This window comes from Sminthopsis crassicaudata, chromosome 1 (assembly GCF_048593235.1).
Source record: "Sminthopsis crassicaudata isolate SCR6 chromosome 1, ASM4859323v1, whole genome shotgun sequence".
NCBI classification, from domain to species: domain Eukaryota; kingdom Metazoa; phylum Chordata; class Mammalia; order Dasyuromorphia; family Dasyuridae; genus Sminthopsis; species Sminthopsis crassicaudata.
In genome coordinates this window covers 84303726-84329328 of record NC_133617.1, presented here as the reverse complement: position 1 = coordinate 84329328, position 25603 = coordinate 84303726, and the positions used below count along the sequence as shown (strand labels likewise).

General features: G+C 36.7%; 1 protein-coding gene across 3 annotated transcripts in view; it reads left to right on the top strand.

Moving 5' to 3' along the window:
- Positions 1–921: 921 nt before the first annotated feature.
- The window catches only part of DENND3 (DENN domain containing 3), a 118843-nt gene continuing 94161 nt past the window's right edge, over positions 922–25603 (top strand). For all 3 annotated transcript variants that reach the window (XR_012481586.1, XM_074264668.1, XM_074264667.1), the window contains exon 1: positions 922–1104. Coding sequence is in view for 2 of the 3 variants with exons in the window: in XM_074264668.1 (XP_074120769.1) it covers positions 997–1104 (108 nt within the window). In the remaining variant the exon portion in view is untranslated. The remainder of the gene's footprint in view (positions 1105–25603) is intronic.

Genomic DNA, 25603 nt, shown 5'->3' with positions numbered 1-25603 from the left:
CTCAGAGAATATCTGGCTCACTCTGTACCTGATAGGAATCTCCTCTCCAACATTTCACAAGTGACCTTCTGTCTATCCTTGAAGGCTTCTAGTGAAGTAGAACCTACTACCTTCCCACGCAGCCCTTTCTACTTTGAAATAGCTTTAGTTGTTAAGATTTCAAGAAATCTAAATCTGCCCTTTAGAACTTGTATTCATCGTAATAGGTTGGAGCAGAAGGTAAAGAGTAATTGTCAAATGTGAAGGGAGCAAACTAAAATCTCACATCTTATTAGTACTCATGTGAATTTGCAAGAATCAACTTTTTCTTGATCCTGAGCATTTTCTCCCTGTTTGGATCCTCCACCACAAGGCAGTACTATTAATCTGGAGGACTGCATAGATTTTTCAGGGAGACCACCTTATCTAAGAGGGTAGATGCTTAACTCTCTGACAATATTGTTGCTTGAGCCTTGAGGCAGAACGGATTGAACTAAATCTGAGAGACTATACAAGTCTCTGGGAAGTGTGGAGGCCCACTAGAATGGGACAGGTTTGGACAGAAGTTGCTTTTAGATTTCTATCAGATAAAATAAAGCCTAAATGACTTATACCCCCCCGGACTTCGTTTCCTCCTCCTCTGTAAAATGACGGAGAGCTTGTACTAAGATAACCTCTGAGGTCTCCTCCGGCCCAGCCGCATGGGCCTCGGGAAAGGGAAGAGGGCGGGGGTTGAAGAAGGAGCCAGAAAGGATCCCTCGGCGTGTACCCCTCATATGCTGGAGCCCCGCGCTCCCCCATGTTGGGATGGAGGACCGCTCGGGTGTCTTGAGGCTAGGGCGCATGCGCGTCTCTCCTCCTTCCCCTTCGCACCCGCCCTCTTCCTCATCCTCCAGCCCCGCCCCTTCCCTCGGGCTCGCGCATCTTGGTCCAGCTGGGCGCGGGCGCGGGCTGGTCTGGGTCGAAGTGGCCGGAGCTACCCGTGCTCAGCTCGAGGTCCGCCCGCCTTACGCAGCCATGGCGGACCCGGGCTCTGGGCAGCCGCACCTGTTGCTGCCGCCGGGGCTGCTGGAGCTGTGTGCACTGCTGGGGGCTTCCCCGGAGAGCCTCCGCGACGTGGAGCAGGTGAGCGGGGATCGATGCGCGCAGTGCCGCCCCTTCCCCCCCTCCCCACTCCCCCCGCGCGCACCTCGACCCATTTTACTGACGAGAAGACCGAGGCTCCCTCTGGAAATGTCCAGAGTGGCAACTCTAAGTATCTCAAGATCACACAACGGAATGAGAGCTGAAAATTCACCTCTTAACTCCCCGTCTGGGACTTCCCGTGATACTTTGTTTCTCTCCATTTTCCGTGATACTTTGTTTCTCTCTCTCCATTCATTATTCCTATTTGTGGTCAAAGTTACCCTGGGTGCAACCGCTACAAACCTTTCAAAGCTTGCTTTTTCCTGATGCTCTTCTCTTTCACCTCGCTCTCCTCGGATACCTCTCTTCTCCCACCCCATCCCCCAAGCTCCCCGGATGCCTTCTCTCTTCTTGTTTATTTCCCCATTGTGTGAGCCCTCCGGGGTGAGAGTGACCTCGAACCCAGTGGGGATGTTAGGTCGAGTCCGCTCCCAGGTGATCTCCGCGCTGGCGGTCGCTGCGGCCTCTGAGTGAGACGCGGATCTCGGGAGGATGCGTCCCGACTTGGGGAATCTGCGATTGGCCCGGTGAAGTTCTGTAGGATCCCTGTCTTCCCAGAAGCTGCCCCTTCTCACCCTAGCCAGAAACGGTCTTCTCCACTTCGGAGTCCGCGGTGTTTCTAAAAACGACTTTCTGCCTTGGCTTAGCGTCCCAGTAAAGACTCCTGTCTTCTCCCCTTTATCTGTGGGAGATCCTTTCGGATTGCCTGCCTTTTCTTTGTATTGCTTAAAAATTCTATTCATTTAATGGGTTTTTATTTTGCATGTTTGTACTGATTTCTTTATGATTAGGAAGCTAGGGGCGTGGAACTTTCTTTGGCTTGCCATCTTAGCAACTTTTTTTCTTTTTTTAGTTTAGTTTTGTTTCTGAGAGGTGCCTGGGGTTAGGAGAGGATGGGTGACTTGTCATATTTTTATAGGTATACCGTGAACCCTGGTCTTCCTGATCACCAGCTCTCTATCCAATAGGATGCTACCTCCAAAAAAAGTTATATGTGCTTAATAAATATATATAATATATATTGAATTTGAACTCCCTCTTGGGTCTTCTTGACTATCCCCAGAGACATTCCATGGACTATAAATTTACATTAGCAATTGCACCACCAGATCAGATCATCCCTTAGCCTCTGCCAGCTGGGGAGTTATGGAATAAGAAATTACCATTGAGCATAGAGGGTGCAAATGACATGTGGGTTTTTCTTTTTGATGAAGATTAGGAAACATGTAAGGATCATGTGAATGACAGAGAGGGTGGGAAAAAGGGAAGAGTTGCTGCTCAGATCGAAGCTAATTCTGAGGTTGATGTAGTTATGAGAAAACCAAGAATAGAGACAAATAGATCTGTGTCTACTTTACAATTCCCTCATCTGTCACATGACTGAGTTGGATTTGGTGGATTAGCTTTCCAGACTTTACATTCTGGGACTCCATTCCCCACAATTATGAGAGCTATTAGTGAACTGGTAATCCTTCAGACCTGTACTCTCTTCCTGGCCCTGACACTAAAGTACTTGTGTAACCTTGGAAAGACACTTGACCACTAATGCTTTGGGCTTTCTTATCTGCAAATTGAGGTTATGGGATAAGATAATCACTAAAGTCCTTGTTAGCCCTAGCATTCTGTGATTTAATGAACAAATGATCGTATCCCTGCAATTTTGTTTTTACTCTTCTCTGTGAACAGCCTTACATAATAGGAGTTGGAATCACCTGCACCATTTAGCCAACGGGATTCCTCAACTGTAACTAGAATGCTTTTAATGTAACATCTGAGGGGCACTGAGAGAGTTCTGGATTCAAGTTTCAACTTTGTCTTAAGCTGGGGCAAATCATTTAACCCCTAGTAAGCTCTCTGAATTACAAAGAAAGTATCACTTAGATTGGGGTAGAAGCACTAGCTTCTTCCATCTCCAACAGACTTTCAGGATAACAATCACTTGCATTTGGCCTTGCTACTTCCTAAATTCATTTACACCTTTCCTCCCCTCTCCCTGGAAATATTCCTGTGAAAGCTATCTATTATACTTTATTACTTTGTAGTAGAGAGAGAATAAGGCTAGATTCAAGAATCCCTACATTCAAATCCTCCCTCTCCAAGTTCCTAGTGTATTATACTTAAATTATCTTTATTTCTCTTAAGCCTCAAATGACCTCATCTGCAAAGTAGGCATAATAATAACAACTGTATTTACCTAAAGGCCTGTTGTGAGGCCTGAGATAACTTTGTAAAACACTTTACAAACTTCAAAGCACTGTGGAAAATTCATTGTTATCATTATTATCTTATTTATGTGCATCTATCATCACATCCTAATTAAATTGTAAGCTCATTTAGGTCAGATTTAATACTTCTTTTTGATTTTGTAGCATTTATTGTAGCATCTTGTTTAAACTTCCGTTAATTTTTGTTGTTGTTCAATCCTATCTGACTCTTAATGAGTCAGATGACCCCAAATGGGGTTTTCTTGGCAACTTATCCAGTTTATTTTACAAATGAAGAAACTAACAGGCTAATAGGGTTAAGTGACTTGCCCAGATCACACAACTGTTAAATCTCTGAAACCAGATTTGAACTCTGGAAGATAATCCTCCAAACTCCAAGCCTAGTGCTCTATCAACTAAACAATGTAACCCCCCAGAACTCATCAATTAACTTTTAAGTAGTTCTAAGAAATCATCTAGTTCAAGCCAAAGTTTATTTTATTGATGGGGGAAGCTGAAGCCCAAGTAGGTTAAATGAGCTTTTCCCCTATGATTACTGAAACTCAGTGATTCCAGCTTAGTCCCTATTGGACAAGGAGTCCCCTGAAATTATTTGGATTTACTTTACATATTTCCATTGAGCTGGAATCAATTACCATACTTTATATAATATACATTACAGTGGCTAGAGCACTGGGGCTGAAATCTGGGAGTCCTGAGTTTACATCTGGTCTCAGATATTCAGATAGCTGTATGATCCTGGGTGTTTCATCTATGTTTGCCTCAGTTTCATTATTTGTAAAATGAACATAATTATAGGACCTACTTTTCAGAGATATTTGTGAGGATACAATGAGATAAGATTTATAGAATACATATAGTTTACTCTTTCAGACTCCCCTTTGAAGTTTTCTTGCTGGAGTGGTTTGTCATTTCCCTCTCCAGCTCATTTTAGAGATGAGGAAACTGAGGCAAGCAGGCTTAAATGACTTGCCCAGAGTTACACAGTTAGTAAATATCTTAAAGGCTGGATTTGAACTCAGATCTCTCCAATTTCATGGTAAAAACTCAATCCACTGAGATATTATATAAATATTAAATTTTATTATTATTATTATTTATTAAAATAGTATAAATCCACATACACACAGCTACTCTAGCGGATTCATTGTTTGCATTAATAGGAACCTAACTGCTCCCTGTAAGACTTTGGACAGGTCACTGATTTCTCAAAATTCCTTAATGTTCAGGGATTATCATCTGTGGGGTATTACTATAGTAACAAACATTAATATATCATCCTATAGTTAATTACTTTTGTTGTTGTTCATCCTTCATTCATGAAAAGGACCAATAGCGTCACAAAAGTGATGTCTTGATTTGAGAGTGGATTAAATTTAAGTGTAGAAGAGCTGTGCCAAGTCGTCAGTCTCACTCCTCCATAGTTATTAAAGTTCAGTGGCAAGACAAAAATGAAGAAGACTGGCATTGGCCCTACATGCAGTGGGTATCCTTGACCTTTCTAAATTAAGGTCTTTCCCAGATTTCATTTTGTCTAAGAATTAGTTTTGTTGAGTCAGATTTAAGATCCAGGACATCTAATCCTAGTTGTCCAATGCTTTAGGGACTAAAGTAAGTTGTTTTTTTCAATTATGATGGCAACCCCCATTTCTCCAATTGTACCTGATCTTATTACTGTGGAGAAAATGGCACTATTTCTAAGGAAGCTATAGAAATTCAGCCCATTTCTCTAATTCCATGCTGCTTTCCTTTGTTATCCTTTCTCTGTAAATTTTTAGAGTTCTTGATAATTGGATGTTCTTGCCAGTGTTATGCACAAAGCTGGGTATATTGTTATTTTTCCTTAGTAGGTGAGTGGCATGAGAATAGTAACAATATTTTTGATGCATTGGTTATATTCAATCCTGACTCTGCTACTGAATATTTATGCTTGTCATTTAATTTATGGTTTAATTTAATCATCTGTAAATTATTACAATTTTTAACAGGGCTGTAAATTGAAAATGAATGCTTTAGTCAGTTAATATGTATCTATTAAATTCCTTCTATGTACCAGGAACCTTGTGCTAAGTACTGGAGATACAAAGAAAGCACAAGTTTGGTCCCTACTCATAGTATGATGATTGTTATAGGGTAATAACTCATTTTTATAGTATTTTACAATCAGGAAGCATAGTCGATAGAGTCATAATCCTGGAGTCAAGAAGATAAAAGTTCAAATCCAGCCTCAGACATTTACTAATAGTATGATCTTGTGCAAAGCAGACCTTTTTTTTACCTCAGTTTCCTCAAGTGTAAAATGGGTATAATTATAATACCTACTTGCCAGGATTGTTATGAGGATCAAGTGACAGGAAATATCTGTGAGATGCTTAGCATATAGAAGGTGCTTAACAAATGCTTATTCCTTCCTTCTCACTTTTCTCCAGAACAACCTATATATTAGGGCAATATTATTGTTCCTACTTTAGGCATCAAGACCAGTGAAGTCACAGTGGTAACACAGATCAGGACAGGAATTCCAGCAGACTTCCTGACTTCAAGTACAGCACAGTTTCTATCATACATCATTGTGTTTCTAATAGAAATGAATGGATTTGAAATTAGTGTTTTCATATTGGTATCTCATTTTTTCTATTTCTAATTATATCTTAGTAAAAAAAACAAACAAACAAACAAACAAAAAAGCACTATCTCTCCCTTTTCTTTCATTCTTTCTTTTTTTTTTAAATCCAGAATAGAACTACTTCCCTTGCCCTTTTCTACCCCGCCCCAACCCCTGCTTTGTATTGTCTCACTTCCTCAAACATGCCAAAATGGCATCTTTCCCATGCTTTGTGTTTTGGAATAGGAAATGATCTGCTTTCAATCACTGTACTCCTTGCTGATTAGAAAGTTTTTGCTTTTTAGATGGTTATAACTTGTCTACTTAGTTGCTTTGGATTGAGGCATCATTTCCAGAGAGCAGGATGAATCAGTTCAAAATGTTTAAGTGATGCATTTAACAAAATGAAACCAACTGTGAAGCCCTAGAAAAATCCCTTTTATTTTTTTCTACATTGTTAAGGGGAAAAGGAGGCAGAAATAGACAAGCAGAGGGAAAAAGGAAGTGAATGGGCAACCACTTGCTTTTGAAGCCCCCAAAAGTGGCATCATTCATGAAACATTTCATTTAGTTTTGTTTTTACAGTATTGTTAATCAGGGTCACTAAATCATTTCCATTTGTTTTGGTGGCTTTTGTCATAATTCTTCATGACATCATGAGCAAGCCTTCCAACCTGATTTCAGTATAGAGCTGAAGCCTACTAGACTGAAATAACCTAACAATTCTAGTATACCCTTTCGACGTTATTTTGGGTGTAACTATATCTAAATTAGAGGCAGATATATGACTAAGTGAATAGTGAGCTGGGCCTGAAGACAGGAAGGTCAGAGATCAAGTCCAATCTTAGTCACTTAGCTGTGTGACCCTGGGCAAGACATTTAACTTTTCTGTGCCTCTATTTCCACATTCATACAATGGGTATGATAATAATAACAATAATAATAATAATAATAATAATAATAATAATAATAATAATAATAATAATATCTCACAGATAAAGATCAAATAAGATAATTTTGTAAAGCATTTTGTAAACCTTTAAAGAACTATACAAAAGGAACAGCTAGGTGATGCAGTAGATAGGGCACCAGCCCTGAAGTCAGAAGGACCTGAGTTCAAATTTGGTCTCACACACTTAATACTTCCTAGCTGTGTGACGCTGGGCAAGTGGCTTAACCCTAATTGCCTCAGTAAAAAAAAAAAAAAAAAAAAAAAAAAAAAAAAAATTACTTTATAATTATTGTTATAGAGATTTTTCATATATGTATGTGTATGTATTTATACATATGTTTATTAAATACATAGGTGACTCAGTGGATAAAGTTCCAGGCATAGAATCAGGAAGAGTCCTCTTCCTGAGCTCAAATATGACTAGACATTTACTAGCTGTGTAATCCTGGGCAAGTCCCTTAATCCTGTTTGCCACAGTTTCTCAGTTGTAAAATGAGCTGGAGAAAGAAATAGTAAATCACTTCAATATCTTTACCAAGAAAACCCCAAATGGGGTGACAAACTGAAATGACTGAATCTCAAAAAATACTTTTATAATATAAGGTCATAAGTGATGGAAGTGAGACAACAATCCAAGATTTTAGACCATAGGTTTAGTGCTTTTTTTTTTTTTTTAAACACTATAAAGGAGCAGAGAGTGCCCTATGAAGTCATGATTTTGAGTTAACAAGAATTAACAAGTATAGGTGGTTTATAGATGCAAATCTGTAACCATTACTTGAAAAATAACTACTCAGTTGCATCTGAGTCTTCATGATCCCATTTGGGGTTTTCTTGGCAGAGAAACTGGAGTGGTTTGCCATTTCCTTCTCCAGTTCATTTTACAGATGAGGAAACTGAGGCAAACAGTTAAGTGACTTGCCTAGGGTCATACAACTTATTAGCGTATGAGGCCAAATTTGAACTCTTGTAGAGGAGTCCTCCTGATTCCAGGCCCCTCACTTTATCTGCTGTGCTACCTAACTGCCCTATAATTTGAGGCATATATTTTACTTAATGAATGCTCAATACATCAGGTGAGCATGTCTGTTTGAGCAGTAGTTTCATTATTACATACAAAGGTAATATATTACTATCTTTTGAAGTAAAACAAATTAGAACTCCTTTTGATTTTTAGGATAATTCTTTTAGAATCCATTAGTTTTTAACCTTAAGCCTTTAGCAGTCTGGTGAAACCTAAGGACCTATTTTCAAAATAATTTGTTATTATTTAAAATAAAATATGTAGGACTATAAAGGAAACCAATTTTATTTTAATAAAGATTCCAATTAACCTTGAGAATCAAATAATAAAAGGTTTGGTCAATTAAGACCAAGTAGTATCAATTTGTAATGGATCTAGTCAGCGGGGTTGAATGACTTCTTCCAGTGCTTTTGGAAACACATGATTATGAGCAAAGAAGAGAGGTATCAGAAGTAACTTGAACTTGGGCAATTACCAAGGCCTGAGTGGTAAAAGGACAAGGAGAAAAGGGAATTGGGGATGGAAGAGAGTGTAAAGGTTGAGAAGAGGAAGGGTGTAAAGCTAAAACAAGGATGATAAACTGGGAGAACACTGAGTAGTGGAATGATTGGAGATTACAGTGAGAGTAAAGAATTCATACTAGCTGTATGACCCTGGGCAAGTCACTTAATCCTGTTTGCCTCAGTTTCCTCATCTGAAAAATGAGCTAGAGAAGGAAATGGCAAAACATTCCAGCATCTTTGTCAAGAAAACTCCAAATGGGTTCATGAAGAGTTGGATTTGGCTGGAATGATTGAACAACAACAATTTATTAAAATGTTAGCTCCTTGAGAAGCTTATGATTGACAAAAAGAGTAAAGAAATGATAGGATATAACCAGAAGAATTTCTGAGTTATTAATCAAGAAAATGGTACTTTGGCATATGAGGATGAGATCAGGAAAATAGTGTCCTGGTCAGTAGAAGTGTTTTACTCTCTCTTTATTAAACTGCATTTAGAGTATACTGTGCTAACTGCTAAGAATTTCACTTTAAGGAGCAAAGTGGAATATTGGAAGGAGAATAGAATAGTAAAAATGGGAAAGTGTCATTTAAAGAGTTTTTGAGGGGATTGGAGATCCTAATGTTTCAGGAAAGTCAGATTTCCTCCTCCACCTTGTCCACCATTTCCCCTCAGACCCTGAGGGAAACAGCTCAGGACCCCTGAATCTATGAACCTTGGGAATAACAGTGCTTCTGGGACAATGTCCTGCACTGTCATCCTGGAAAACAACTAGAGGTGGTGCCAACAGCCTGGCAACTTTTTCTGTGAGTCCTATAGCCACAGCTACTGAAGACCCAGAAAAGAAAATTTTTGCCACCAGAGTTCTCGGTACTGTCAAAAGGTTCTTCATCAGAAATGTTATTAAAGAAAAGCCACATTATCATTGGAAATGTCATTAAAGAAAAGCCAAAAATTAAGACAACTCTGAGATACCACTATACACCTGTCAGATTGGCTAGAATGACAGGGAAAGATAATGCAGAATGTTAGAGGGGATGATACACTGATACATTGTTGGTGGAATTGTGAATACATCCACCCATTCTGGAGAGCAATTTGGAGCTATGCTCAAAAAGTTATCAAACTGTGCATACCCTTTGACCCAGCAGTGATACTACTGGGCTTAAATTCCAAAGAGATCTTAAAGAAGGGAAAGAGACCTATATGTGCAAGAATGTTTGTGGCAGTCCTTTTCGTAGTGGCCCAAAACTGGAAACTACATAGATGCCCATCAATTGGAGATTGGTCGAATAAATTGTGGTATATAAATATTATGGAATATTATTGTTCTGTAAGAAATGACCAACAGAGTGATTTCAGAAAAAGGCCTGGAGAGACTTACATGAACTGATGCTGAGTGAAATGAGTAGGACCAGAAGATCATTATATACTTCAACAACAATACTACATGATGGTCAATTCTGATGGATGTGGCCATTTTCAACAATGAGATGAACCAAATCAGTTCCAATAGAGTAGTAATAAATTGAACCAGCTGCACCCAGCAAAAGAACTCTGGGAGATGACTTTGAACCACTGCATAGAATTCCCAATCCCTCTATTTTGGTCCGCCTGCATTTTTGATTTCCTTCACAGGCTAATTGTACACTATTTCAAAGTCTGATTCTTTTTGTACAGCAAAACAACTGTTTGGACATGTATACATATATTGTATTTAATTTATACTTTAACATATTTAACATGTATTGGTCAACCTGCCAATCTGGGGGGGGGGGGGAAGGAGGGGAAAAATTAGAACAAAAGATTTGGCAATTGTCAATGTTGTAAAATTACCCATGCATATATCTGGTAAATTAAAAACTATTAATAATAATTAAAAAAAAAAAAAAGCCAAGATCATCTGTTTTGCTACTATACCCTAAGGGCCACAAGACTTTTACATATGACTTATAGCTGAATCCTTCCACATAAGATCTCTCCCCCTATTAGAATGTGTGGGCAGCTAAATGGTGCAGTGGATAAAGTGCCTGACCTGGGAGTCAGGAAGTCCTGAGTGCAACTGGCTATGACCCTGGGCAAGTCACTTAATCCTATTTGCCTCAGTTATTCAAAGTGAACTAGAGAAGGAAATGGCAAATCGAGCCAGTATTTTTGCCAAGAAAACCCCAAACGGGGTCACAAAGAGTCATACCTGACTGAAAAATTACTAAACAGCAATTGATGTGAAATTGAAAGTAGGAACAATCTCGTGTTGCCATTTGTATCCCTACTGCTCAACACCGTGTTTTGTGTAAAGTATTTTGTAAATGCTTTGCTCATCCTTAGCTCAGTGAAAGGAAAACTTGGTCTTAAAATAGCTCTCTTTTATTTACTTATTCTCTTTTGGACTAGGGATTAGTTGTTTTTCTACTCCAGGGGGGAAAATCAAGAATAATAGTGACTGGCATTTATATAGTGTTTTATGATTTGCAAAATGTTTTTCATATATCTTATTTGTTTCTCATACCCATCACGTAATAGATGCTATTATTATCTTTTAGGAGACTGAGGCTGACAAAAGTTAAAAAAATTGTCTAGGATCACTCAGTAAATTTCTGAATCCCTGAAAACCAGGGTTTCCTGAGGCTTAAGTCCTGCTTTCTATCCACCATACCTGTTGCCTGGAATGATAGAAATGTGATTTGTGGCCTGAATAGTAGAAGTTCCAAAGCTCCAGCTTTCTGAATAGGTTAAGAGCAATTTCTGGACAGAGTTGAGGTCTTGGTGAATTCTGGAACCAAGCCTTGTGGATAAATTTATGAGGATTTCTTATACAATGTGAGATTCCTGGAGAATTTGGTAACAGAGCTTTCTAATAGGAGAAGGGAAAGTTCCTGGGCAGCACTAGCCTATTGGGGAAAAGATAATTGTACCTGTGTTCCCAAAAGTGGAAGAACAGCAAGGGATTGAGCCATGATACAAGGGAATAAAAGACAAGTACTGCTGCTGTTGTTGTTCAGTTGTTCAGTTTTATTTAACTCTTTGTGACCCCCACATCTTGCCAAGCCTTCTGTCCCCTACTATCTCCTAAAGTCTCCAAGCCCATGTTTATTGCCTCCATGACACTATCTATCCAAATCATTATTGTTCCCTACTCCTTTTGCCTTCAAGACAAAAAAGGGCTTTTCTAATGAGTCCTGTCTTCTCATTATGTGGCCGAAGTATTTAAGCTTTATCCTCAATATTTAACTTCCCAATGAGTAGTCTGAATTAATTTCTTCAATTATCATTGATTTTAACTTCTTGATGTTCAAGGACTCTAGAATCTTCTCTAGCACCATGATTCAAAAGTATCAATTCTGTGGCATTTCAATTTCCTTATAGTCATACATTGACTGCTGGAATATATTGGTACAGGAAAAACCGTAGCTTTGACTACAAAGTAGTACTACAGAAACAAGGTAGGCAAAGTGATGTACCTACAGATTGGCCATAGCTTTCCTTCCAAGGAACAAGCATCCTTTGATTTCATGACTGACTTTCAATTTCATTGACTGCATTCATTATCTGCAGTGATCTTTGAGCTCAAAAATTTAAAATCTGATGCTGTTTTTATTTGGGACCAATTGCCATGATCTTAGTTTTTTTAATGTTGAAATTCTGGTCAGCTTTTACTCTCTCCTCTTTTACACCTCATGAAAGGCTTCTTAATTCTTCATTTTCTGACATCAGAGTGGTATCATCCATATATCTGAGATTGTTGATATTTCTCTTGGCAACCTTAATTTAAATTTTTGATTTATCTAGCCTGGCATTTAGCGTGATTTACTCCCCATATATGTTAAATAAATAAGGCAACAACATCTAGTCTTGTTGAACTCCTTTTCCAATCTTAAAATATGTTGTTCCATGTTGCTTCTTGACCCTCATACAGTTCTTCATGAGACAAGTAAGATGATCTGGTACTCCTATCTCTTTGAGGACTTAACCACATTTTGTAGTGATCCACATAGCCAAAGCTTTTAGTATAGTCAATGAGGGCAGATTTTTGTCTTCTGGAAGTCCCTTGCTTCCTCCATAATGCAGAGAATGTTGGCAATTTAATCTCCATATCCTTTACCAGCCTGCTCTTTATATATTGCTAAAGCCTTGCTTACAGAATCTTAAATATAATCTTATTAGAATTTGAAATTAATGTAATTGTTGGGTAATTTGAATTTTCTTTAGCATTGCCTTTAGGATTGGAATATAAACTAATCTTTTCCCAACCCAGTAGCCACTGTTGAATTTTTAAAATTGTTGGCACATTAATAGCATCATCTTTTAGGATCAATTTTAAGTTTTCCATCACCTTCACTAGCCTTATTGTTAGCCAGGGTTCCTCAGGCCCCCTTGACTTCATTCTCTAAGATATCTGACTCTAGATCAATAACCACAACATTGTGGTTATCAGTGATATTAATTTAAGATCTTTCTTGTATTCTTCTCTATATCCTGGCTGCTTGTTAATCTCGTCAACTTCTGTTAAGTCCCTACCATTCTTATCATTTATCATGCTCATTTTTCCATGAAATGTTTCTTTGATATCTCTAACTTTCTTAGAGCTCTTGTCTTTCCCATTTTATTGTTTTCTTTTATTTATTGCATTGGTTATTTAAAAAACCCTATTTATTTCTCTTTGTTGTTCTCTGTAATTCTGCTTTCATTTAGATATATCATTCTCTTTTCCTTTCTTTCTTCAGCTATTTGTAAAGCCTCATCAGACAGCCATTTTGCTTTCTTGCTCTTCTTTATCTTTGGAATATTTTTGTTGCTGCATACTGTACAATACTGCAGACCTCTTTCCTTGGTTTTTCAGACACTCTTATCTACCATATCCCATCCCTAAAATCTAGTTATTACTTCTATTTCATATAGATAAGGGATATTATTTAGGTCACACTTAGATAGTCTAATGATTTCCTCTGTAATGGATCTTCACATAACTGATCAATTTTTACCTATATTTGAACAAGTATCATTTTGTTATTTCTGAGATTATACTTCCATACTGCTTTTCTCATCCTTTTATTGACCACAAGGGTCATTTCTTCTAAGAGATTTTTGCCCACAGTAGTATATGTAGTAGCACCTGAGTTAAATTCACCCATTCCTGCCCGTTTAAAGTTCACTGACACCTAAGATGTCAAGGTTTAAGCTTTCCATATCTAGCTTGAACACATCCAGCTTTTCTTGGTTTATAGATCTGACATTCCAGGTTCCTAAGCAATATGATCTTTATAACATCAGTCTTTCCTTTCATCACTAGACATATCCTTAGAAGAGCTTCTTTTCAGTTTTGGCCCAGACAGTTTATTAGTACTGGAGCTACTTGTAGTTGTCTTATGCTCTTCTCCAGTAGTATGTCAGATGCCTTCCAACATGAGGGTCACATTTTTTGATTATCTTTTAAAAATAATCATTTTAATACTGTTCAAGAGGTTTTCTTGGCAAAGATACTACAGTGGTTTGCTATTTCCTTCTCTAGTGGATCACCTTTGGTCAGAAGTGATACTGAGTCTGGAGAACCATAGAGATCCCTAGGGAAAAATTGGGACTCACTGGTTAGGTAAAATTGCCTACATTTTCTATGAGTTCATAAAAAAAAATGCTGTCCTGTGTCTGACATGCATTGTGAATGTTTGCATGGGAGGTAGAGACTCTTATCCACATCTCTGAATACCTATATTCAATGGGAATACACTGAAATTTCTCAGATGAAGCTGTAAGGGGGGGACAAGCAAGCCAAAGAGATAAAATTTTAATGGGGAAGTAAATATTTTCAGGACAGAATCTTGTCTTGAGTCACACAACAGCTTTTTAAAGGACTGAGCTCCCTGATCCTAGAGGTATTTAATCAGAGATTCTGACTTCTTTTCCCCCTCTATACCATTAATTCTGTTATCAATCTTCCAGTCATTTATGCTTGAAACATGACAACCTTAACTTTTTTCAATTCCTTGTATTCCTTGACACAGTGAAATATCAAATTTGCAATATCTTTTTTTATAATTCTTTTTCCTTCAGTTTCCAATCTTTATCTCCCTAGTCTGAGCCTATATATATATATCTATCACCTCTCTTCTGGATAATTTCTTTAGCTCAGCAGGGTATCTTATCTCTCTGATCCATTGGACACATTGTTGCCATACTTGACAAAGTCTCTCATGCTATCCTTGGGATCAAAATGGAGAAATATGACCTAAATCATGGTACAGTTAGGTGGATTCAGAACTGGTTGAGTTCTGAATTACTCTACCCAAAGAGCAATTAATATCAATGTCAACTTGGAGGAAGATTTTTAGTGTTATGTCCTAGGGATGTCCTTGGCCGATGGCAAAGTCAGCAAAGTTACATAGATAAAAGGAGAGGGGGAAGCATGATGAACAACAAGGATATGTGGATTATAAACTCAACTTGCATGAACAGTGCTTATTATACTGTACTAATTTGACCAGGTACTGAAAGGAAATATATTTTCATATTAGTCATACTTAAAAAAGAAAATTAAAAATTGTATGCTTTGATCAGCATTCAGACTCCATTGCTTCTTTCTGTGGAGGTGGATGATATTTTTCCTCATGAATCCTTTGGATCATTATATTGCTGAGATTAGCTAAGACACTGATGGTTGATCTTCACACAATATTTTTTTTTACTATGTACAGTGTTCTTTTGGTTCTGCTCACTTCAGTTTGCATCAGTTCATTTCTTTTCAAGTCTTTCTGAAAGCAAAAGAAGAGAAAATCTCATGGAAGAAATCTTGTTCCACTTGGCTCCAATAGGAACAAATAGGAATGTTGGATAAAGATTTCAGAGGAGCAGATTTAAACTTGATTTACAGAAAAATTTCTCAAATGATTGGAGTCAAAACATCAGAAAATTCTAGTTGTTAGAGACCTCTTTCATTTTCTAAATGAAGAAATAAATTGAGAAAGAGAAATTAAGTGATGACATAGATAGTAAATAGCAGAGCAAGATTTGGACTCATCTCATTCTTCAGCTTGATCATTCTTTCTTCTGAAATTAGAACTATCCAATCTAGATTTTCAAGTAAACACTGAATGACCAACCAATCAATCCACTAGTTGAGGTTGTTTTTGAGGGAAGTTTTTTTTTTTTTTTTTCATTTATAGGTTGGACCTGTTGGTCTAGGAGGTACCTTCCAGCTCTTGAATTATGGTTCTATTAGTCTTTAATTTTACAAATAAAGTCCAGTGAACTATTTATAAATAGTTTATAGAGTCCCTACAGTGTGCAAGGCATTTTTAAAAACCTTTTAGTTCTGAGTCTATTCACTTTCTTTTTTTTTTAATTTTGTTTTTTATTAATTTTTATAATTATAACATTTTTCTTTGACACTACATATGCATAGGTAATTTTTTTTTTTTTAACAACATTATCCCTTGTACTCCCTTCTGTTCTGAGTTTTTCCCCTCCTTCCCTCCACCCCCTCCCCTAGATGGCAGGCATTCCCATACATGTTAAATATCTTATAGTATATCCTAGGTACAATATATATGTGCAGAACCGAATTTTGTTGTTGTTGTTGCAAAGGAAGGATTGTATTCGAAAGGTAAAAATAATTTGGGAAGAGAAACAAAACAAAACAAAACAAACAAATAAACAAAAAACAATGCTCACAGTTTACACTCATTTCCCAGTGTTCCTTTTATTTCCCAGTGTTCCTTTTCTGGATGTAGCTGATTCTGTCCATCATTGATCAATTTGAATTGGATTAGCTCTTCTCTATGTTGAAGATATCCATTTCCATCAGAATACATCCTCATACAGTATCATTGTTGAAGTGTATAATGATCCCCTAGTTTCACTTAGCATCAGTTGATGTAAGTCTCTCCAGGCCTCTCTGTATTCCTCCTGTTGGTCATTTCTTACAGAACAATAATATTCCATAACATTCATATACCATAATTTACCCAACCATTCTCCAATTGATGGACATCCATTAATTTTCCAGTTTCTAGCCACTACAAAAAGGGCTGCCACAAACATTTTGGCACATACAGGTTCCTTTCCCTTCTTTAGTATTTCCTTGGGATATAAGCCCAGTAGTAGCACTGCTGGATCAAAGGGTATGCACATTTTGATAACTTTTTGGGCATAATTCCAGATTGCTCTCCAGAATGGTTGGATTCTTTCACAACTCCACCAACAATGCATCAGTGTCCCAGTTTTCCCACAGCCCCTCCAACATTCATCATTATTTGTTCCTGTCATTTTAGCCAATCTGACAGGTGTGTAATGATATCTCAGAGTTGTCTTAATTTGCATTTCTCTGATCAATAGTGATTTGGAACACTTTTTCATATGAGTGGAAATAGTTTTAATTTCATCATCTGAAAATTGCTCATATCTTTTGACCATTTATCAATTGGAGAATGGCTTGATTTCTTATAAATTAAAGTCAATTCTCTGTATATTTTGGAGATGAGGCCTTTATCAGAACCTTTAACTGTAAAAATGTTTTCCCAATTTGTTACTTCCCTTCTAATCTTGTTTGCATTAGTTTTGTTTGTGCAGAAACTTTTTAATTTGGTGGCAAGGCATTTTTTGATTTATATAACTGATCTTGTCACTTTATTGCTCAAAAGTTTTCAACAACATTTTTGTCTACATGTTTGTAAACTTTCATAATTTACAAATCATATTCCTCTGGGAGTTAGGTAATACAAATGTTATGCTGTTGGTTTTTGGTCTTGTATTTTGTTTTGATCTTTTGTTGTAATTGTGTACAATTTGATTGTCATGGTTTAGATACTGTCTCTGTTAAACAAATCACTTTATATAGTTTCTCTAAGAATTGCTTCTGTTGAAGAATTCATTACTCTGCAACGAACCAAGTGACAGTCCTTTCTAAATTTAAGCTGGTCACTTAATTTGGACCTGAAACTTTCTGACTTGGTAAGACCTGCTAGAATTCATCTATGCTGACAATTTTTGAGTGTGTAGGTACCTCTCATTATGATCATAAAGTATTGGTTTAGTAGCATCCTACCACTCCCACATTACCTATAAGAAAACCTAAACACAGAAAAGTATACTGTTTTTCTTCAGTGTCACTTAGTAAGTAACAAGAAGAAGTCCCCCCCCCCCCCCCCCCCCCCCCCCCCCCCCCGACTTCATACTGTTTCCTAAGATCTAAATTCTAAATTCTTTAGCTTGGCTTAGTTCTTAAGTGTATGTGTGTAGGCAGCTGGGATGGGGCAGGGAAATGTGGGGATGGACCCAGTAGTTTCATTGATATTAAGAACTAGGGATAGAGCTAACTGCACTAATGCAAGTCTACACTTTTTCTGGAACTTACAGTCTTAGACACTCATGTGGTTTTCAAATTTAAAAATTACAAGGATCTTTTGATATTCATAAAAATTAATAAGGACTCCAAAAGCTTTTTGGAGATACGTGAGATATCCAGGAGGGTGCTAGTAACTGTTTAACTACTGGCTTTCTTTTGGGGAGGGACAAAGGTATTTAAGACCTAGTTTTTTATTTTTTTAAATAAATCGCTCAATTTTTTAAATGTTCACTTTTAGAAATTTTGAGTTCCAAATTTTTTCCCTCCCTCCAGCCCTTCCCTCATCCATTGAGAAGGCAAGACAAACAATGTGATATCAGTTTATACATGTGAAGTCATTCAAAACATATTTCAAGACATTCTTTTAATTTTAACTGATGTGACCCTAGTCAAGTCGCTTAATTTCAGATGCCTCTCCCATAAAAAGTTTAATCTGCATCATGGATATTTTCTCCATCACTTTCTGAAGTCTAGATAATCAAGAAAAAAATAATAAATCAAATCCTGATTTTCAGTTTGCTGATTTCTGAGCTATAGATGGCTTGACTTAAAATTGGCTCTTCAGAGTCAATACAATCTGGCTTCAGAATGCTTCTAATTATATCTATTGATATTTTATCATACTAGAAATTAAAACTGATCTTTTAGAATTTTTTATTAACTAAATTAAATTAATTAAATTGCACTAAATCCATTTCATGTTAACATAGGTTTTTCATAATGTGTTATCTATTTTTCTAAACAAAAAAAATAGTGAGAAAAATAGCATTTAAAAAACATCTTTGAAAATCTCTTTAATGCCTGGCTTAATAGAATGAATTGGATTTTCTCCAACATCCATTCCTACTAAAAACTCTTGAGAGTATAGGAATAAATGGACGATTCCTTAGAATAATCAGGAGCATATATTTAAGACCTTCAGTAAGCATAATATGCAATAGAAATAAACTGTAACCTTTCCCAGTAAGATCAGGAGTGAAACAAGGTTGCCCACTATCACCATTACTATTCAATATAGTACTAGAAACGCTAGCCTCGGCAATAAGAGCCGAGAAAGAGATTCAAGGAATTAGAGTAGGAAATGAGGAAATTAAACTATCACTTTTTGCAGATGACATGATGGTATACTTAGAGAACCCCAAAGACTCTGCTAAAAAGCTACTAGAAATAATTCAAAATTTCAGCAAAGTGGCAGGATACAAAATAAATCCACATAAATCCTCGGCATTTTTATATATCACTAACAAAATGCAACAGCAAGAGATACAAAGAGAAATTCCATTCCAAACAAATGTTGAGAGTATAAAATATTTGGGAATCCATCTACCAAAGAAAAGTCAGGAATTATATGAGAAAAATTACAAAACACTTGCCACAAAAATAAAATCAGATTTAAATAATTGGAAAGACATTCAGTGCTCTTGGATAGGCCGAGCGAATATAATAAAGATGACAATACTCCCCAAACTAATCTATTTATTTAGTGCTATACCAATCAGACTCCCAAGAAACTATTTCAATGACCTAGAAAAAATAACAACAAAATTCATATGGAAGAATAAAAGGTCGAGAATTGCAAGGGAACTAATGAGAATGAATTGGATTTTCATATCTGCTTCTGCATTCAGCTTATTGCAGTATATTGTTTTGAGTTGAAGTTATGAAGAAAATCTCACATTGGTTTAAAAGTTGGAAAAGGGAAGAATATTTTAATAGGCAAATAACATCTTAGTATTTTTATGAAAGTAGTTTTGACTTGGAGAACCTCTTAAAATGGTTTTGGGGAATCCTAAGAGTCCTTGGGAGCACTACTTGTCTGGAGTTTTGTGAAGTGAAGGATTTTCTCAGGGTCACACAATTGCCATGTGTCCAAAGTGGAACTTGAACCAGCCTTATCTTATATTTCTGGCCTTCATGTACTCTACACCACTGCCAGACATGGAGATATTCCGTCCTTGTTTACACTCTGGACTTGATACTCCAGAATTCTGATTGGTTGCTGCATTGATGAGAATTCTGGAGTCTTTAAGGATTGTTTCTCTTTACAATGTTGTTATTCCTGCCTGTTCATTGTAAAGAGGTTACTTCCCTTTATATTTATATTTCAAATTTCAATAAACATTGAGAGATTATTTTTATGAGGTAAAAATTCATATAGAAATGTGTAGTTATAAGTATGAGGAGGGAAATGGAGAATTTTACAGTTAATTAGGTCAAGCTTTCTGATGAATAGAGTTGTTTCAGCCAACAGTTGAAATGGATTGCTTCCAAGAATGATGTATTGATGACCTTTCTTGATTTCATCCAACAATTAAAATGGATTGCTTCCAAGAATGATGTATTGATGACCTTTCTTAGTGACAGAAAAAAAAAAAAGTTTTTTTAATTGGTCATTTCTTTTTGGAGTTGAAAGTATGAACTTTGATATTTTAAAATGCTTTTTTTAGAAATAGAAAAGATTTTTTGACTAAATTTAAAGAATTCTATATAACAATAACCCTAATGGCATGAAAGTATAGTACATATATTCAACCATTAAGGTATAAAGTGATTATTGTATCAATTTATTTGCTTAGAATAGTTTACTAGGAACTGCAAAATTTCCTAGAAATTTTAACTGCTTCCACTCTTTAACCCACTCACCTTCTTTCATAGGCAATTTTTTCTCTCATTTTTTAATTCAACTTTTTTTTTTCAGTTTTGAATTCTCTCCTTCTTAAATTCCCTTCTCCTACCATGGAGAAAACAAGAAACACAAATGTGTTATTACTGTTCAATTGTTTTCAGTTATGTCTGAATCTTCATGACCCTAGTAAAACAGTAATTTTCTTGGCAAAGATATTGGAGTGCTTTGCTATTTCCTTTTCTAGCTCTTTTGCTTATCTGCAAAAGAAACTGAGGCAAAAAGGATTAAGTGACCTATCTAGAGTCACACAGCTAGTTAGCCTGAGGCTGGATTTGAACACAAACCTTCCTTACTGCAGAGCCTTACAGCTCCGTGCTCTATCCATTGTGCCACAGAGCTGCCCCTAAGAAACACAAAACCTGTTACAAAAATGTTTAATCAAGCATAACAAATTCTTGCATCAGCCATCTCATTCTCATCTTAACATCCATCATCAGGCTTCTCAACAATTTTTGACCTCCCCTAAATCTTCTTAATTGCCTGTTGTCTGCACTACAACAGATTGCCAGTGATATCTGTTCTTAATTTGGTACCTCATGCTCTTTCTCTGTGCTAAAAAGTTTCGAATATCACGCAACCTCATTGAAAAGTCTCTTAAAATTAGTCATCCTGTCAACAGCATTTCTTTAGTGTTTAGTTTTAAGCCATGAACTAGGAATTGTGAAGGGAGTTAGAAAAGGGAGAAGAGGTGAGATTTTATCTTGGTTGGGGGTTGTTTAATTAGTTAGTTGTATCTAATTCTTCATGACCCACTTTGAGAGTGTCCTTGTATAACTTCTCTTGAAGTCCAGTGTTGAAGAATTGCCTTTTGGGAGTACTTTTAGGCAAATATATGTTTAGTATTCAAAGAATGTGTCCAGTCCTTTGGAGTTGTGTACTCTGCAGTAGAGTTTGAATGCCTGGCAGTTCAGCTCGAGATAGGCTTTCAGTGTCTGATACCTGATTTGCAGGTGAACTTAAGAGTCTTTCTAAGACAATTAAAATGGAAGGAATTCAGTTTCCTGGCATGATGCTAATATTTTTTTCCAGGTTTTATAGGTATGCAACAATGACGTCAGCACAACTTCTCTGCCATACTTTCCTTCAGAATCTTCCAAACATGGAGGTAAAGTGAAATGAGTAAAACCAAGAGAACATTGTACATGGCAACAAGATTATGTGATGATCAATTCTGACCAACATGACTCATTTCAATAATGAGATGATTTAGGCCAGTTCCAATGGTCTTATGATGGAGAGAGCCATCTACATCCAGAAAGGAGACTGTAGGAACTGAGTGTGGATCACAACATATTTTTCACCATTTTTGTTATTGTTTGCTTGTTTTTGGTTTTCTTTCTCATTTTCCCCTTTTTGATCTGTTGTGTGTGTGTGTGTGTGTGTGTGTGCAGCATGATAATTGTGGAAATATGTATAGAAGAATTGCACCTGTTTAACATATATTGAATTACTTGCCACCTGGGGGAAAGAGTAGGGGAAAAGGAGGGAGAAAAATTTAGAATGCAGAGTTTTGAAAAGTGAATATTGAAAACAAGCTTCCTATGTATTTTGAAAAATAAAAAGCTAGGGGCAGCTAGATAGTACAGTGAATAGAGTACTAGCCCTCAAGTCAGAAGGACCTGAGTTCAAATCTGGCCTCAGACACTTAACACTTCCTGGCTGTGTTACCCTACAGGAACAAGTAACTTAACCCCAATTGCCTCAGCAAAAAATAAAAAAAGAAAAAACTATCATTTAAAACACACACACACACACATACACAAAAAGCACTGAGCTAACTGTGGCAATGTCTGTGTTAACCTTATCATTTGTATGTATATCCCTTAAAAGTATACTGCCAAGGTGATCAACATTCAATATTTTTCCAAATGGTTCCATGGTGTGGTGCTGGCTGATAGAGAACCTGTGTTTTCTTGATGTTAATTGTAAGGCCAAAATTAGCTCAAGCAGTAGGGAATCAATTCATAATTTGCGACATCCAGCCTTAGAAACTCTAGTGATTGCACAATCATCTACAAACAAAAATCCTGCACAAACTCTTCTTCTACTTTAGTCTTGGCTTGTAGCCTTTTCAAAGTTAAATAATTTGTGATCTGTGCAGCAGCCGAATTTGATGCCATTTTCATCCTCAATGAAGGTGTTGCACAATATCTCTGAAAAGATGATGCTTTTAAAAAAAAGGCATGGGAGCAAGCACACAGCTCTGCTTCACTCCACTGAAAATTGGGAAAGTGCAAGAGCATCTTCCATTATCCAGAACCCATGCAACCATGTTATCGTGAAACTGGTATACAATGCTGTTGAACTTTTCTGGGCAACCAAACAATCCAGAGTCATATAATTAGTAAGTGTCTGAGGCTAGATTTGAATCACTATGAAACTCATCATACTTCTTTGCAAAGATAGAAGGAACATGGGTATGGAATATTAGATACATACATACACACACACATACACACACACACAGAAAGAGAGAGGTGCTATTTCCAGGTATTGCTCAATTTTGCCAAATTTTTTCTCTTTTAAATCTTTTTTCCTTTAAAAATATTTTTCCTTTTTTCCCCAAATTTATTTTATTTGAAGAAGCAGAATAAGAAAACCAAAAAAGCAGAAAAGCAATACAAAACAAAATGAAACAAAAGAAAACATTATCATGTGCCTCGAAGAACATCAGGGTAGATTCAAATATAAAACAACAAATATCAATTTAAGAAACTATCTATCTATGTATATATATATCAATATAAGAACTTATATTTATGAGTGTCTGTCTTTTTTTTTTTACTTCCTTGTAAATTGTTCTTTTGTACTCTGCTGTACACTTTTTTTACTTTATTCTTTTTTCTCCCTTTCATACCGTCACCATCCCCAGCAGATGATAGTTTAAAAAAAGATATATCTATGTATACACATGCAGATATATACATACACATAGACACCCCATTCTCTCTTTTATCCAAGAAATGTACATATGTAGATATATATATACTCACATACATACACTCACACACACACCCCACATCTCTGCTGACTCTTTCATGAAATTCTGCTCCATAACTTGACTTACTATATTACCTTACCTTCTACTACCCAGTGACCTCTTCCTTGTCTTCTTCCCTCACCCTTTGCTTTCCCATCCATCTATCCCTTAGCCCCTTATTTTTTTATAGATTTTGGAGGGTGCTATATCCTTCATAGGATATATGTAATATTGTCTATTGAACCCATTCCTGATGTGAGTAAATCTTCAGAACTAAGAAACCCCCCCCCCCAAGGCTTCTATATCTATTCTTCCTCTGCACCTCATTTGTATACATAATTGTAACTTTTGTATTTACTCAGGCAGTTTCTTTTGATCTTATCCTATTGTTGATGTAAATCTTAAATATAAAGTATACATTCCCATGTAAAGTTAAATTTTCTTTTAAGTTCGGGTTTAGTTGATAGAAAGTCCTGAAAATCTGCAAGTTTTTTGAGTGTCTGTTTTTTTGTCATTTAAAATTATAGGTAATTTTGTTGGATATGATATTTTTGGCTAGAGACCTAGTTCTTTTGCTTGTCTGTAGACGTGATTTCAAGACCTCTGGGGTTTTCTTATTGTACCTACTGATTAGTTTTGTACAATTCTAATTGTAGCTGCAATGTAGTTGAATTGTTTTTTCTTCTTTCTTAAAAAATTTTATCTTTGATTCAGGTATTTTGAAATTTGGCAATAATATTTCTGTGTTTTCCACAAAGGATCTCTTTGAGGTATTGATCAGTGGATTTTTTCTATTTCTACTTTCCTCTCATGTTCTGTCACTCCAGGACAATTTTCTAGGATTATTTTGTGCATTATTGTGTCAAGGTTCTCTTTTTGGTCACAATTTTCCGGTAGTCCAATTATTCTTATACTTTTTCTTCCTGATCTGTTCTCCAGATCTGTTGTTTTTTCTTATGAGAATAGAAAAGAATTCTATTGCTTCATTCTTTATAATCTGTTTTGTTATTTCTTGCTCATTCTGTAATGCAGGAGAAACTGAGACAAGACAGAGATTAGGTTTTTAATATTTTAATAGTGGAGAATTTGACTAGCAAAGCCAGCTGGCTGGATGGGACTCTTGTCTCAAAGCATCCATCAACCAGCAAGTAATTCCAGAAACTTTTATAGGGCTCTAGCTATCAGAGAAACAAAGGGAAGTGGGGATGGGGCAGAACACTGGGAGAGTAGAAATTCCAGGAAAGGACTATAACTTAGTCCTGACATATTGGGGGTCAAGATAAGGAGGCTGAGCAGGAGAAAGAAGTTTGAGACAGGAAATACCCAAATATTTGAGATAAGCCATCTGGAGTTTTATGATTCACTAGAATGTGAGAGTGACCAGAGCTTCAAGGCCCCAATTCTCTCAGTCCCAATGGGGCAAGGAAAGGGGGGGGGGGTGGCCACTAGAGAAACTGAGGCAGAACAATTCAGGGATACTGAGATATTATAATTCAGGAAAACTGAGGTATTATAGTTCATAGCTTCACTGGCTTCCTTTTGCCCGATTCTAATTTTCAGAGTTATTTTCATTTTTGAGGCTCTGCACCTTCTTTTCTAATTGGTTATCTTTTTTCCATAATCTTGTTGGACGATTTTAATTTTTTTCTTTAATTTTTCCTCAATGGTCTCTCATTTGATTTTTTTGAATTATTTTTTGAGTTCTTCTACAAATTCTCTCAGAGCAGGGAGTCATTTCACATTGCTCTTTGGGGTAGAAGCTTTTTTTTTTTTTTTTTTTTTGTTACAAAAATGTCCTCCTCTGAAGATGAATCCCAATCTTTCCTGTTCCCATAATATATTTCAGTGGTAGGGTTCTTTCTTCTTTGCTGGTTCATTTTTTAAAATAAGAGGTATTAATATAAGTACCTTTTATCATAGCGGGTGCTTCAAGCTTCCCTTTAGCTCTCCACTCTGATCAGGAACCCCAAAGTAAGAGCTTCACCCTCTTGCAAGTGCCCCTGCCCGCTGCTTCTGAGGTGCTTCTCTCCCTGGGTTTTGGTTGTTTCTTGTCCAAGGCCATGTCTCAGTAGCACAGCTGCAACTTTTGCTCTGCCTGCTCAGATTCCACAAACAATCCTACAGGGGAA